General features: G+C 29.7%; 1 protein-coding gene across 1 annotated transcript; it reads right to left on the bottom strand.

Annotated features, from left to right (window-relative positions):
• Positions 1-8,024: 8,024 nt before the first annotated feature.
• On the bottom strand, positions 8,025-10,963 carry LOC121124601 (uncharacterized). Its single transcript, XM_040719758.2, has 2 exons — positions 9,424-10,963; positions 8,025-8,878 (listed from the first exon to the last, which is right to left on the bottom strand). The coding sequence occupies exons 1-2, from the start codon at positions 10,501-10,503 to the stop codon at positions 8,636-8,638; spliced, it is 1,323 nt and encodes a 440-aa protein (XP_040575692.1). The 5' UTR covers positions 10,504-10,963; the 3' UTR covers positions 8,025-8,635.
• Between the last annotated feature and the right edge of the window lie 2,605 nt (positions 10,964-13,568).

The raw sequence follows: 13,568 nt of genomic DNA, 5'->3' as shown, positions 1-13,568 counted from the left end.
AAAAATGGTTAGAAACATCAAATCTTTTTAGTGAGAAAAAACATGGCAACAATTTCAAATGTTACAAATAAAATATCGTGTCAGTTGTCAATTTAAAAGAAAAAGTAACCAAATAAGTCTATTTTTTGCATGTCATATTTTTTAGTAGTCAATTGTAGAATTTTTATAGATTTATTTTGTAGATAAATATGTCTTTTTCATATTGATATACATTTCTTGACTTATCTTTGATACTGATCCAATTTGTTGGTGTGTAAAAAAATAACTTTTTGGATATTTAAAAAGAGAAAAATGCACGTAAGTGAATGCAAAGATGATATCATTTTTTTTTATGTATGATAAGTATGTGGGGATCTTTCAAGTTGGTTTTTATATTTAAATATGAATATACATACATGTATTATATACTGATTCTTAAATGTGATTTTTTTTACTTCGAAATGATGGTAAGATATAGTCAAAAAATGTTTGTTTTAGTAAACAATGAAAAAATAAACTTTTTGAGTAATATTGATCAATGTTTAGAGAATGTGCAAAGCCTTTCAAGTTTTAAAGTGTCCTATCTTTATTATAGAAAATATTGAATATTTCTAGAATATCAGAAATATAAGTAAAAATATCAGATTTGATGGTCAAAAATATTTTATATGAATAAATAATCTTTCAAATGTTTTAGTAAAGTTGGCTTAGAATGAATATTTCTTGTATAAATAAAATGATAAATAAAATATTATTGTATTGGTTTTTTTTGTCGTATAGTGTAACACTAGCGTGTGTATCCTGCATTGCTCGGAGTTATTAGGCGTCCTCGAATAGATAAACTTTGCCTTAATAACATAGAAGATATCTCTCCCAGAAGTCTTCAGTGTTTCTATAGGTATTTTTTAGCACAAGTAGCGTCTCAATAGTTCAATTAATTCATATGTATATGGTCTCCCCTCAAGAATGAAAAAAATAATTATAAGACATTTTGAGAATATTGCTTAAACTTTGTATATATTCAATTTTTACAAAAAGAAACATTTTTCAAATATGTTTCCTTCAATTTGAAACAAAATATATTTTAGGAATCATTCTAAAATATTTGTTGAAAAGCGTTTTGATTGAATCGATTGCATTTACGTTTGTGTACCTATATTTAATGTTTATCTATTTCTAAATATTATATAACTTTATGCATAAACCTATGATAAATATTTTTTCAAAATTGAAGAAATCTTTTTTTTCAATTTTTATATATAATTATTAAGAGAAGCAAAAGTTTTATTCATAATTGTATTATGAACTATTTTACTATGTTCCATATAATTAATTACTAAGTGGGAACGCTAAAACTTGTAGTATCATGAATAACTAGGAACAACATGATCTTTATTGAATCAAGAAAATACAACTCAAAAACCAATTGTCATTTGTATAAATACTACTTTTATGTATATTTTTGATTGCATTTATGCACCTTGACGTGCAAAAACAGCCTCGACACACTGCCAAATAGATTGGCAACTCTTGACGATAAAGTACATGTCCATGGGAAACCACACTGTCAAAATGGTAGTTAGGAGCAAATCCAAATTGAGATGACAGATGTAGCAAACAAGAGTTGGATTTTGAAATTTGTTTTATAAAAAATCCAAAAACTTAAAATTTTTGAATTAAAATATAAATTTCAAATGTTAAATTTTTTTCGGAAAAAAATTTAAAAATCCAAAGTTCTCAAACAATAAATTTTTTTCGTACAAATTTCTAAAATCCAAATTATTATAACAGAACAAATTTCAAAATCCACAGTTGTACAGAAAGACATAACTTTTTTGGCATATAATTTCACAAAAAATTTCAAATTTTTTAATAAAAAGCCAAGTTGTTAAAAAAAATGAAACTTTTTGGTAAAAAAAATTATAATACTAAATATCAAATATTAAATTTTTTGAACAAAAATTCATATCTTTTCATATAAAATTCTATTTCCAAATCAAAAGCGATTTTCAAAAAATTCAATAATTAAATTTCATATATTAAACTTTCGGAAGAAATATTCAAATATTTAATTTTTGAAAAAAAAAATTAAAAACCAATAGTTTCTCACTGAAAATTAAATTTTTTGGAAAGAAAATTGAAAAAGTAAATTTAATTTTTTGAGATTGAATTTTCAAATATAAAATTTTCTTGTAAACTGAAAAGTTCCTTAATTTGAGTGGGATAACCCCTGCCCTGACTACAAACTGGGAAAGTCCAAAGGGAGAGGTCAGGGCACATGGAAGTAGGCCAGAAGTCAGCCAGATTATTTCTGAAGAAGTTTTTGGTTCTTCATAATTGTATGAGACTGTCATCAATTTCTTGATGTTATAGGCAGTCCGGATGGAAGTACCAACAGTCTTTGCAGCCTTATTGGCACTGACACCCGTACAGAAGAGATTGCAAACCATGAATTATATGACGAGGGAGCTTGGTTTTTATAATTTTACAGAAAAAAATTTGAAAAATCCACATTTGTTCACAAAAAATGAATTATTCTATAAACAAATTTAAAAATTTAATTTTTTTGGAAAAAAATGTTAAAAAATTAAATTTTTGTAGTAAAAATTTAAAAAATTAAATTTGATGTAAAAAAAATTCAATAACCCTCAGTTATTTACTAAAAATAGTTTTTTTTTTGGATAACTTCCAAATATCTTCAGTTATTCACAAAAAATTAAATAAATTTTTTTTCAAAATCGATAGTTTTTCATAAAAAAATTGGAAAATTAATTTTTTTAAAGAAGTAATAAAAAAAAAATATTTTTTTTTATATATTTGGATGGTGGTACAGCCCCTCCAGCCCACCCCCTGCGGACGCCTCTACAAACTTATAGTTTTTTTTGTTTTTGTTGCTCCGACAGTTTTAAACATTGTTTAAAACTTGTTTCCTTTAGTTTTTGCTGTCATTAGGCTGCGTAAGGAAACCTCATAATTAATCATTAGGGGGAAAAAATCGTAGTTTAATGCTACTTCAAGCTTAGGGTTCTCTCTTGGCAAAATATATGTAACTCAATCATAAATGTACTGAATTATCTACCTACTTCAATTATCATCTAGGTTTAATAGAAATTCATCATTGATTTATAAGCTATGAGTAGCATTTTGTACGAACAAAAATGTAAACTCATGAATTACTAGAAATGTATTATCATATTTATTCTAGTAACGCAGAAATCAATTGAATATGTATTTGAAAAAAAACAAAAAAAAACCACGATGACTTTTAAAAAAAAACATTAGATAGACGGTTATGTATATTCTATATAGGCAATAGACAATAGGCTCAACATGAATGTACATATCAACAACCCATTCGATTTAATTAACGAACTTTTCCATCTTTCTATGCGAGCTAGACAATGTTGTAGCCATGAAATGAGTGACCTCTACCATGAAGTTACTAGGGAAAAGGGTGTATCTTTAAAACGATGACGGTCATCCTTACTGTTCATATGTGTATTAATATTATAGTCTATTAATGACAGAGGCTCTATATCATTGTTTATAAAATGTTAACATTGATAAATTCTGTCTCGTTAGATACAAAAGTAACCGGTTTTTGTTTTTTCAAACCAAGAATCTCTTTTAATTCAATATATTTATAAAAGTCTATATAATCGTAAAAGTAATATATATTTTAGTCGTACTTTTAATTTTTTTATACATATACGAGATAATGTCTTATTAATGATGAAATGGTTTCCTATATATGTTATATAGCTGTAGTCTTACGTTCATTGTATATAAAAATGGTCAATTAATACACAAAAGAGGGTCACTCACAATTAAAAATACCTTCACATTATATGATAGCCTAGGTAGAAACACACTCTAGGATTTCTCTTCACCTCAAACACACACACACACACACCAGTCAAAAGGAAAAGAAATATTACATCAGAACATGTGCAAACTTGATTGGCTAAAAACCCGGGTTTATACCGGTTTTAAAAATACCGTTATTCTGCTGTGTAGTGTCAATTATACAATTTATTTACATAGAGTAAATATGCATGCATATGGATAGAGTCAAAAATTAATTAATTGATGCTTCCATCGAATAAATTTAACCTTCTTTCATTTACTCTAATGGAGGTGATCAATTCCTCCCTCATAAGAATATTATATCAAGATGGAGACTTTTATAACGCTGGATATACTTTTTTTCTGTATCCAATTTAAAATTTTCATAAGTGAATGTACACAAGAATAATATCCCACTACGACACATTTCTTACAGGGCTCCCAGTGCTTGGGGTTCCCCATAGATCTCTGGTTTCATATATCATCCTTGGTTTTTAGGTTTTAGTTAAGAAAATGTAAGTGTTTATGGGTAATATAACTGTGGGTATTTACTTTATAATGTGACACAAAATATTTATATTCCAGTCATTGTTATTGAAATAACCCAAAATTTCACCAAGATTAACATATTGATCATCTATGGAATATCAATTATTGCAGTATCCTTATACCAAGTAGGCTGAAAACTTAATTTAAAGTTATTCATTTCTTTTGGAACTTGTAAAAAATCGCAGCTTGTAAACAGCTTATATAATTTGGCCGCCATTTTATTTATATTAAACAATTTTGCCCATTGAATAAAATAATATGTAGGATTTTAATATTATGAAATATACATATACATGTAATTCATTTTAAATACTGTAAATAAATACTATTACAATGATAGTCTGGGAATATTTAAGAGACAAATTTCAATTAGTGTAACTGCCTTATTTGGCTAACTACCAACTGATTTCAGGCCTTTTATCTGCTTCTTTTTGGTGGAAAGTTTGCGTGAAACAATGGAGGTAACAATGTTCTAAATACTATAAGTAAGCCCTAATCAAGAACAATGGCAAATTATTATCGCACTTGAAATATACTAGAAATTTCAATAGGAATCAATACATTAATTTGATAGTTGTGATAAAGAGGCAATATATGTAGAGGGCATTCTAAATATGGGACTTTATTCAAGGATTGATGACAGAGACGGTACGGACCGATTTAAAGTCCTGATACAACCCTTTTAAGTACTGTTTATACCTGAAGATAACGGGGTAAATTAAATGTATTAAAAGTTGATTTTTAAGCTATCACAATAATATAATGTTTTGAAACCTCTCCAAGAATTATTTATGTCTTGCAGTTAAAATAGAAACTATAGGAAAAGTCTGCAGGTCAACTAATTAGAAGTATGTCTCGAAATTTCATGTGAGGAATTTCCTTGTATCGACGTAAAAATCATTTACAAAAGTAAGTAATTTTTCTACTTTGATATTATCTGCACTCAACCTTCGTTAATTATTGAATTAGTAAGTGTTCAGATTTCAATGGACCACCCGGTATAAGTCCTTACTTTATAAAGAGTTGGACTTCTGTGTATTTCCTTTCTCTCTCAGTTGCCCACAGTTGATGATATGAAACGTCGTAACAACTAAGCTGATATCCTCCCAAATATTCTTTTAAAGATTGAAGATTACCATGTTCCTCGTAAAAGTACCATGATATGTACTCACTGTAAAAGTTGGGCTAAAATTTAATTTGGGCATTTCCTTAGATTCGACCCCAATATAAGCTAGAATTAAACTGATGTCGATCCTTAATTATATCTAAGTCCAAGTAAGACTTACACTTAAAACTCCTGAGCAAACGCTTATTGTTGATCTCTGTGTTTCATGAGCACATGCAGTAGTTATTAATATAAACAAAGATTTACATGTCTTCAAGAATTTAATAATAATGATAACAGCTTGAGAAAAAAACAACCCTGTTTAGTAATGTTGTATCAGTCCTTATTTATTCGGTTTAATCCAGTCTTAGGGCCCAGTCTTTTGGTCTATGTTCTTCAGACTGTTACTCCTTGCAATCGGACCTTGGAAATTTCAGTCCTTGGGACAGGTCGTTTTACTTTTTAATAAAAAAAATTAATGATATGTAAAGCCAAATAAGATAATATCAGGTATGTTTTAAGAGCATTGCAAATATTTAGCCCAAAAATTCATATCTTTACTCTTATAATTTAAAAAAAGGAAAACAACCTTAATGACTACGTTACGGGGGATCCATTTTACATTCTTTAAGGATCGATAAGTGGTACTAAACTGGCAAGAGCGTCTGTTGGAGTCCCCCCTTCTCTCAAAAAAATATATATAATCCTGTGGACGCCCTGACTATACTGGATCTCGTTTCTTGGTCCTATATAGGACCGACACAATATTACCTTTAAGGCTGCAAGTACAAAAAGTTTCACACGAGTTCTACATCATATTTTATACGACTCTACATACAGGAAACGGGCCAATCGTAGGGGGAAAGGATAGAACGGTATGTACATGCCCAAGCCCACTTCATGATTGATGAATTGTTATATACTTTTGTTCCTTTAACGGTAAGATGCAGTAGACGAACAAGGATGGGCATTTAAAACTCATTTTTAATAAATAAACTTTTTTTTTGACAGCCATAAACATGTTTTTATTAATTGTAATTCAAATTAAAAAACATGATTGGAAAAATTCCTTTGAAAAAAATACATATTTACTAGTGTGCATAGACTACATAGCTTACTTTTAAGATGTACATGAAAGATTAGTCAACAGGTGATTTGCCAACGCCGGTTAGTGAAATTATGACTTTAATAATTATCAGATGAAAGTTTTTTTTGTTTGTTTTTTGCTTAAAAAATAAATATATTAAAAATGATTAATTTTATTTGCAAACAGAGTTTCTATTCGTCAGGATGTAAAAATAGGAAGTCCACTTGTGTTTCAATCTTGAACCACAGAGACAAAAAAAAAGTTATTTCTCCCTTAATCATGAAACCACTTTAAAATTGTATCCACAGTTCATAGTTAAAGGAATTTTTACGAGCAAGACAGACTTAAATCATTACTATTTTTATCGAAAAAATAATAAGAAGATAGTACTTTAAAAAAGAAACGATGGTCGTTTTTTCCTTGAAAGATAAACTACATGTATATATAATGTTCCATTTTTATAATAATAAGATGGAGATAACATTTTGATTTAGGTAACTACAATATATATAATTATAATGAGGGCATGAAAAAAAAATTCGAATTAAATTTTTATGGAACAATTTCAAAAAAAATTCACAAACAATTAAATTTTTATTGAAAAATTTCACAAAAAATTGAATTTTTTAGATCAAAATTCCAATCCATAGTTCTCTAGAAAATAAATGTTGTGTAAAAAAAATTGTAAATAATAAAATTTTCGTCAAAAAATTTCAAAAATTAGCTGCAATTATCAAAAAAATTAATTTTAATACAAAATTTTCGGAAAAAAATTTACAAATATCAATTTTTTTCGATAAAAATCTATAGTTATTCAGAGATAATTAAATTTTTTAGAAAAAAAATTTGAAAAATTAAACTAATTTTAATATCCATCTTTTTTGAGCACAGACGAATGTTCAATCAGGTTTTGAATATAGTGGGAAAGGAAGTTCACTACTCAGGAGTTAAATAATAATAATAATTCATTCTTCAGATTACCAATTGAAAAATAATATAACGACCTAACAAAATGGACAACGGGATTGGGGAAAAATTATTTTCTTACACTCTATCTGTGTCCTCTTGCCTCTTTGTCGTTTCTAGAGAAGAAAATATACTTTTGTACTCTTAAATGGACTCCAAAGACAATTCCTAGGTCTCATGGAGTAAATGTAATACTGTAATAATCATGTAAATATACTGAATCATTGCAACTCCATATGATCAAGCAAAGCAGGGATTGGTAACCTTTTTGGCTGAATGCCACATATTTTTAAAAGTAATTTCGTGTGAGCCACACAATTATTTTCAAATTAAAGGAACATTAATAAAAAAAAACAACGAAAAAATAAACACGATTTACAATTCTTGTCATAGGTTCTCCTACCCTAATTGCTCTAAGACGTTCATTTATCAGAAAAATGTAACAACTGAGTGGTAATGAAATTATGTGAGGCTCATGAAAAAATGCGCGAGTCTCTTATCAAGATTTATATTTCGTAAACACACGTATATTTATTTACCTATAGATATATTAATATATTTAAAAACAAGTACAAATAAATAAATTCGACTAAGAACTAAACTAAACAAAAGAGATTGAAAGCTTTTTAGAGAACACTTTTTTTTATAATTATTTTAAATAAACAAAAAGAACAAATTTTAAGAAAGTCAAACAGAGACAACGTATCACAATTATTTTTAATTCCTTTTAATACGTTTGAGGAAAAAAATGGGAGTCAGTAGATTTGACAAAGATGTCATAATACAAAAATATCATTTTACTAGCCTTAGGGAACCTTAGCTAAGTAGCACCCTTTTGGACAATTAGGATCTATGTAGAATCAAAAAAGTAGTGAGAAATTCTTAAGACATACATAATAATATTATTAAAAACAACAACATATATATATATACTTATTACTAATCATTGAAGTGCACCATAAAAACAGTCTTGGTTACTTTAGAGCCTCATGAATAATTGAATAAGTAATGAGCAAGGATTTTAAAATAAATTCGATAGCTTGAAAGACAACCCCTAAGACGAAAGGCTTTTGGTAACAACTTAATATACTATAAACAGATTTTCAAGAGACTGAGAGTGGGGGATTTGTTGATAGAGCCGTGGAGGAACATCCGACCTTCCTTGCCTTTCCTTCTTGAACTTCCAACTCAACTTCTTGTACAAGGCGCTCCCAAAGAAATTTGAGCTGTTTAAGGAGAGAATTTTCAAGCTCTGCTTCTTTTCGTCTTTTTGAAAGCTGTGACACATGCTCCTTTAGCTGATATACATAGTGGACTCTTTTCCGACGAGAGGATCTTACGGCTGCCTGGAATGATAAGGAGGGAGTCAGTGTTTTGAAAAGAATATCAAAGATGTGAAAAGGGACTAAACAATACATATTATTATCTTCAATGGCCTTGGAGTCCTTGAAGAAAAACACAACAACATCTTGAAAAATAACAACCCCTAGAGACTCAATATATTATGTTATATTCATTTTTTTAAAGATTAATTGATGATCTTACACATAGGTACTACAAAAAAATAATACAATAAAAATGCAATTTAAATAACGTGAACACAAGCACTAATTGCTACTAGTTGGTCAAATACCTAGTAGGAAAAAACTAGTTTTTTTGGTGAAGATGAAGAAAAAAGTTCCTTTATCAATAACGGTTGAATAACCTCCTCTACAAATAATGACCGGAAAACTGATTTTCTTATCTCGGATACGGATAGAACTTAAAACAATTTCAAAAGAAAGAAAGAAAACTGAGTTGTGTGTTAGAACTGAGAATGATTTGTGTGTCTCTTTTTTTTTTTTTTTTGGTCATTTGATCATACAAAGATAAGAGAGAAAAAAGTCCTTACCGTATTTTTCTTCCTTCGACGTATCTTGAGACAAAGAGCCATTTGCCAATCTGAGAATCCTTTTTGTGACATGATTTTTTTCAAAGATGTAAGGGTGGGTTTGACAATTTCCTCTACGGTCATGGGGACGTCTGCACTCTGTAGAATGGCCTCCAAATTGAGTTGCCCATCCGGTAGAGTATTCAGCTCATTTTTTAAAAGTTCTAAGTTGACGTGTCCATCCTTAGTGATTGCAGACTTCCAATTTGATAATTTGACAGAGTTGAGAGATTCGTCATCATCACTGATTGATGAAGAGGTGGTTGATACGTCTGTTGACAGCCTTGTGATATTATATCTTGAGAGAAGGGACGACGGTTCTTCTGTTAATTGATTGTCCATTTTTCGTATGATGAGTTCATCCCTAGCTAGGAGGTTTTGAAAAGCAAGAGGGAACTCATTTTGTGTAGGTAGGTCATTTAAGGACTCACTCCAATCCATGGGTACCCCCTCTGATTGACTAACAATGGTGGATATGCTCTCCACCATGCTACTTGTGTCGGATGGAACATGAGATGTTGGTGGTGGTGGTAGTCCAGAGGTTGAGCTGACGTCTGGAATGGTAATGGGTTCAGATAGCTCTGTATCGCAGGTTTGAACGCGGAGTTGAACAGCAGTTCCATCCCCAAGGGTAAGAGTGTAGATCTCTCCGAGAATAGCAGCGGAATTAGGATTGATGTTACTGTAAATGGTGTTATTGATCGGACTAGTTGACGTTTCATGTTGAGGATTCAGGATGAGAGAGGGTGGAAGAGGGGTGCTTTGCTCCTGCTCTTGAATGATAAAGGGCTCAGAAGAACGGAGGAGTGTAATATCTTCATTGACTTCTTTTTCTGGATGTGAGGATGATGTAACATCAGTGGAATGGGATGATATTTCTGATAGAGCCTCACCATTCATCAAGAAGTCGGTGAAGGGATCATTGACTGTTTTCACATCAAAGAGATTGAAACTTTTTCCCATGATGTTGACACTGGATGATTTTGCTGTGGTTGAATCTGGAAGAACGTAGGGTGAGGTTGTCAGACTTCTTATGTTCATAATAGTCTGGTGGTATCCCTATGGTCCTCTATTAAAAAAACAACACCCCAAGATATACTTGTTGCTTTGTTTAATTTGTTAGAGCTTGGAAGCCAGATAATAGAAGTAATAATTTGCGACTTGCACGACCTGATTTGACTTACTGACGTTTCGAAATCATTATAAAATTTACCGGTAAAAAAAAAAAATCAAACAATTATACAATAAAAAAGGAAAAAGAAAAAAACCAAAGGCGCAATGGACGCAGTTAGAAAAGAAAACGTCTCTCACGAGGATTTTTTTTATATAGGTATTATCTGTGTATTTATTCTTTTTCACGGGTAATTTCAAACGCTCGCCTTTTTCCGAATCTCTTATAACACCCATTCACTAACACTCATCACAAAACTTAAATATGTTTAAAAGGGATCATATTTTTTCATAGGAGATGTCTCCATTAGAATGACGTGATTTCCACTAGAAAATGGCACAAAAAAAAAAACACATTGTATGTATTGTACACATATGTAGATTTAAATGTAGCTCTATTTACAGGTGCTTGAAGAAGCTTCTTCACACTTGAAGAATCAAAGTTAGTACATTCATAGCTACAAAAATATGATTATAGTGAAACATATGCAGGCAGAAACACAAAGGAACAAGAAATGTGTCAAGGCGGAACGAAAATATTGTCGTAGTTTTCCATTGTTATTATTGAAATCATTAGCAGTCGTTTCTGTTCTCATTTAATAAGACTAAACCAAAGAAGGCAAGTCCAACATTTAGAGTACTGAGACTAATTAGTTGATTTCATAACATTAATAACTAAAATCGAATAAAATAAGTTCACTAACATATATGTTTATTCAACATCAAAACAATCTTGAATAAAACTAAAAAAAAGAAAGAAGGAAATCCCTATATGGTTTTTTATTTCGTATATACAGGATGAGGATTTTAAATCCCGAGAACTTGAGGATAATATATATACTGCAATTTATTTCCTAAAATATACTCAGTAAATTCACAAATATATACATGTTAGGGACTTTGGTCATTGGGTATGTCAATAACTCAAAGAACCGCTCTCCAGCGTCAATCATAGACTCCAACTCGACCTAGAACCTGACACAATTCTTGATGTAGAACTCCTTGTCCGTATTGGGGACTCCCTCGAGAATGTAAGCCTGCAAGGATTCAACAGTGTTATATGCACGTTTATTAGGCTCTTTTTCTCCAACATACCCACAAAGTGTAGGCCAAGAGGTTCAGATCCGCGTAGCTAGGAGGTCACATTTCCGTTGCCCAAAACATTTTGGAATAAATACGCTTATAATTGCCCAATTTGAACAAACTTCACCAATTTGAAATTCTTAAATGACACAGGATCTGTTAACATCAATTTAAGGACTTTAATATTGTTATCATTCGAGTTATTTGCGTACTTGGGGGGTGTAGTTGGCACGAAGGCACACAAAAATGTCCACATGTCGTTCGTATTCGGCGGACATCTAAAGAAAATATTTTTTTTATGCAGTTACTAGATGAATCTGATGAGTAGATTTTTATTGACATAAACTTAGGGCTGCCAAGATATTACAGTATAAACTTGTGCAAGATTTAAACTCCCCGTCCTATGCAGAGAGGTCAATATTTCATATACCTATTTGAGTCCATGATAGACTTTGTATTCAAAGTCTTTGGGATGAGTCAAGATACCAAATAGTTTCAAACTTTTATTCGATTAAAGAGACTTAAATTCTAAATAAAATCTGTCAATATCTCATAGTTGTATAGTGACAATCAATTTTGTATAACTTATGTGCAAAAAGACTAATAACAATAATTTGTTGATAGGAATTAAGGATAATCTCTCTCCTTTGATGAGGTTGTATATTATATATAAAATAACAGTTATAATATTACATTCTTGTGGATATCGTTTTTGAATACAAGAATACTCCTAAAAATCAAGAAAAAAAGAAACGACTTTTGAGCAAACCATTTAATTAAATTCACTTAGCCTCGGTTAAAAATGATTAAATATACGAATAAATCCTAAACAAAGTATTATCAAGATGAATAAAGAATTACATATATTCTGATTTAATGTTACAGAACTATACTACAAAGTATTGCCTATAAGATGTAAATTCAAACGAATAAGAAGCATTATAATATCTCTGTTTACTTACAATGGGTTAACAAAGAGATATTAGTATTAAATGAAAGAAGATTTACATATTATGTGGAATTTTTCAAAAATATAGACTCAACAGAACTATCAAACATTTACTTAGGTCCAGTTCTATTTTTTAATCATGGCTAAAATGTTAATAAACTATTACCATAAATATATAAAATTGAATACTTCATGTATTTTAACATTTCAAATCAATGTGCAAAACAGTCACAATGAGGTTTAGAAAACGCAGATTTATTAGAAGCTTTCAACAATATTTTTAAAAATTTAATTACTCCTTATAATAAAGAAATCAATGAAATAATTTAACCTAATTAAATCATTGTTAAAATTGAATGGATAATTAAGAATGATACTCCATAACATGGCCATAAAAACAACTTAAAAATATATTTTGCATGTTTGAAGACTTTCAAGAATTCAATGACCTTAAGTATATTTAATTTGGCCAACAACTAGTAATTTTTAAAATTGCAGTCAAATAGATCTAATTATCTAGGCCTCTTAATTACATTTGTAACGTAACAAAAATATATAATATTCTTATCTCCATGTACCCTCAAATATAAATATATAATTAAACCACCGAGAAGAATAAATTGGATGCATTCTACAATGGATGGAAAACAAAAATGGACGGTTAAAAGATGCAAAAAAATATTAGTTTAAAATAAACGTTATAAGGTTTAATTACAAATTTTTAGACATATTAGACCAAAAATATATATATTTATTTGCCAAGGGTTTTTTCTAATTATTTTCACCATATTTGAGTCTCTGTATTTAATAACACACTCGGATTACATCATTGTTTATCCTACTTACGTTTCTTAGAAATACGATTTCTTCAAAAATATATTCAAAAAAAGTTTTGAGTCATTTA

Source organism: Lepeophtheirus salmonis, chromosome 9, assembly GCF_016086655.4.
Source record: "Lepeophtheirus salmonis chromosome 9, UVic_Lsal_1.4, whole genome shotgun sequence".
NCBI lineage: Eukaryota > Metazoa > Arthropoda > Copepoda > Siphonostomatoida > Caligidae > Lepeophtheirus > Lepeophtheirus salmonis.
Note: the sequence above shows the minus strand (reverse complement) of the source record. Positions and strands in the feature narration are given on the sequence as shown.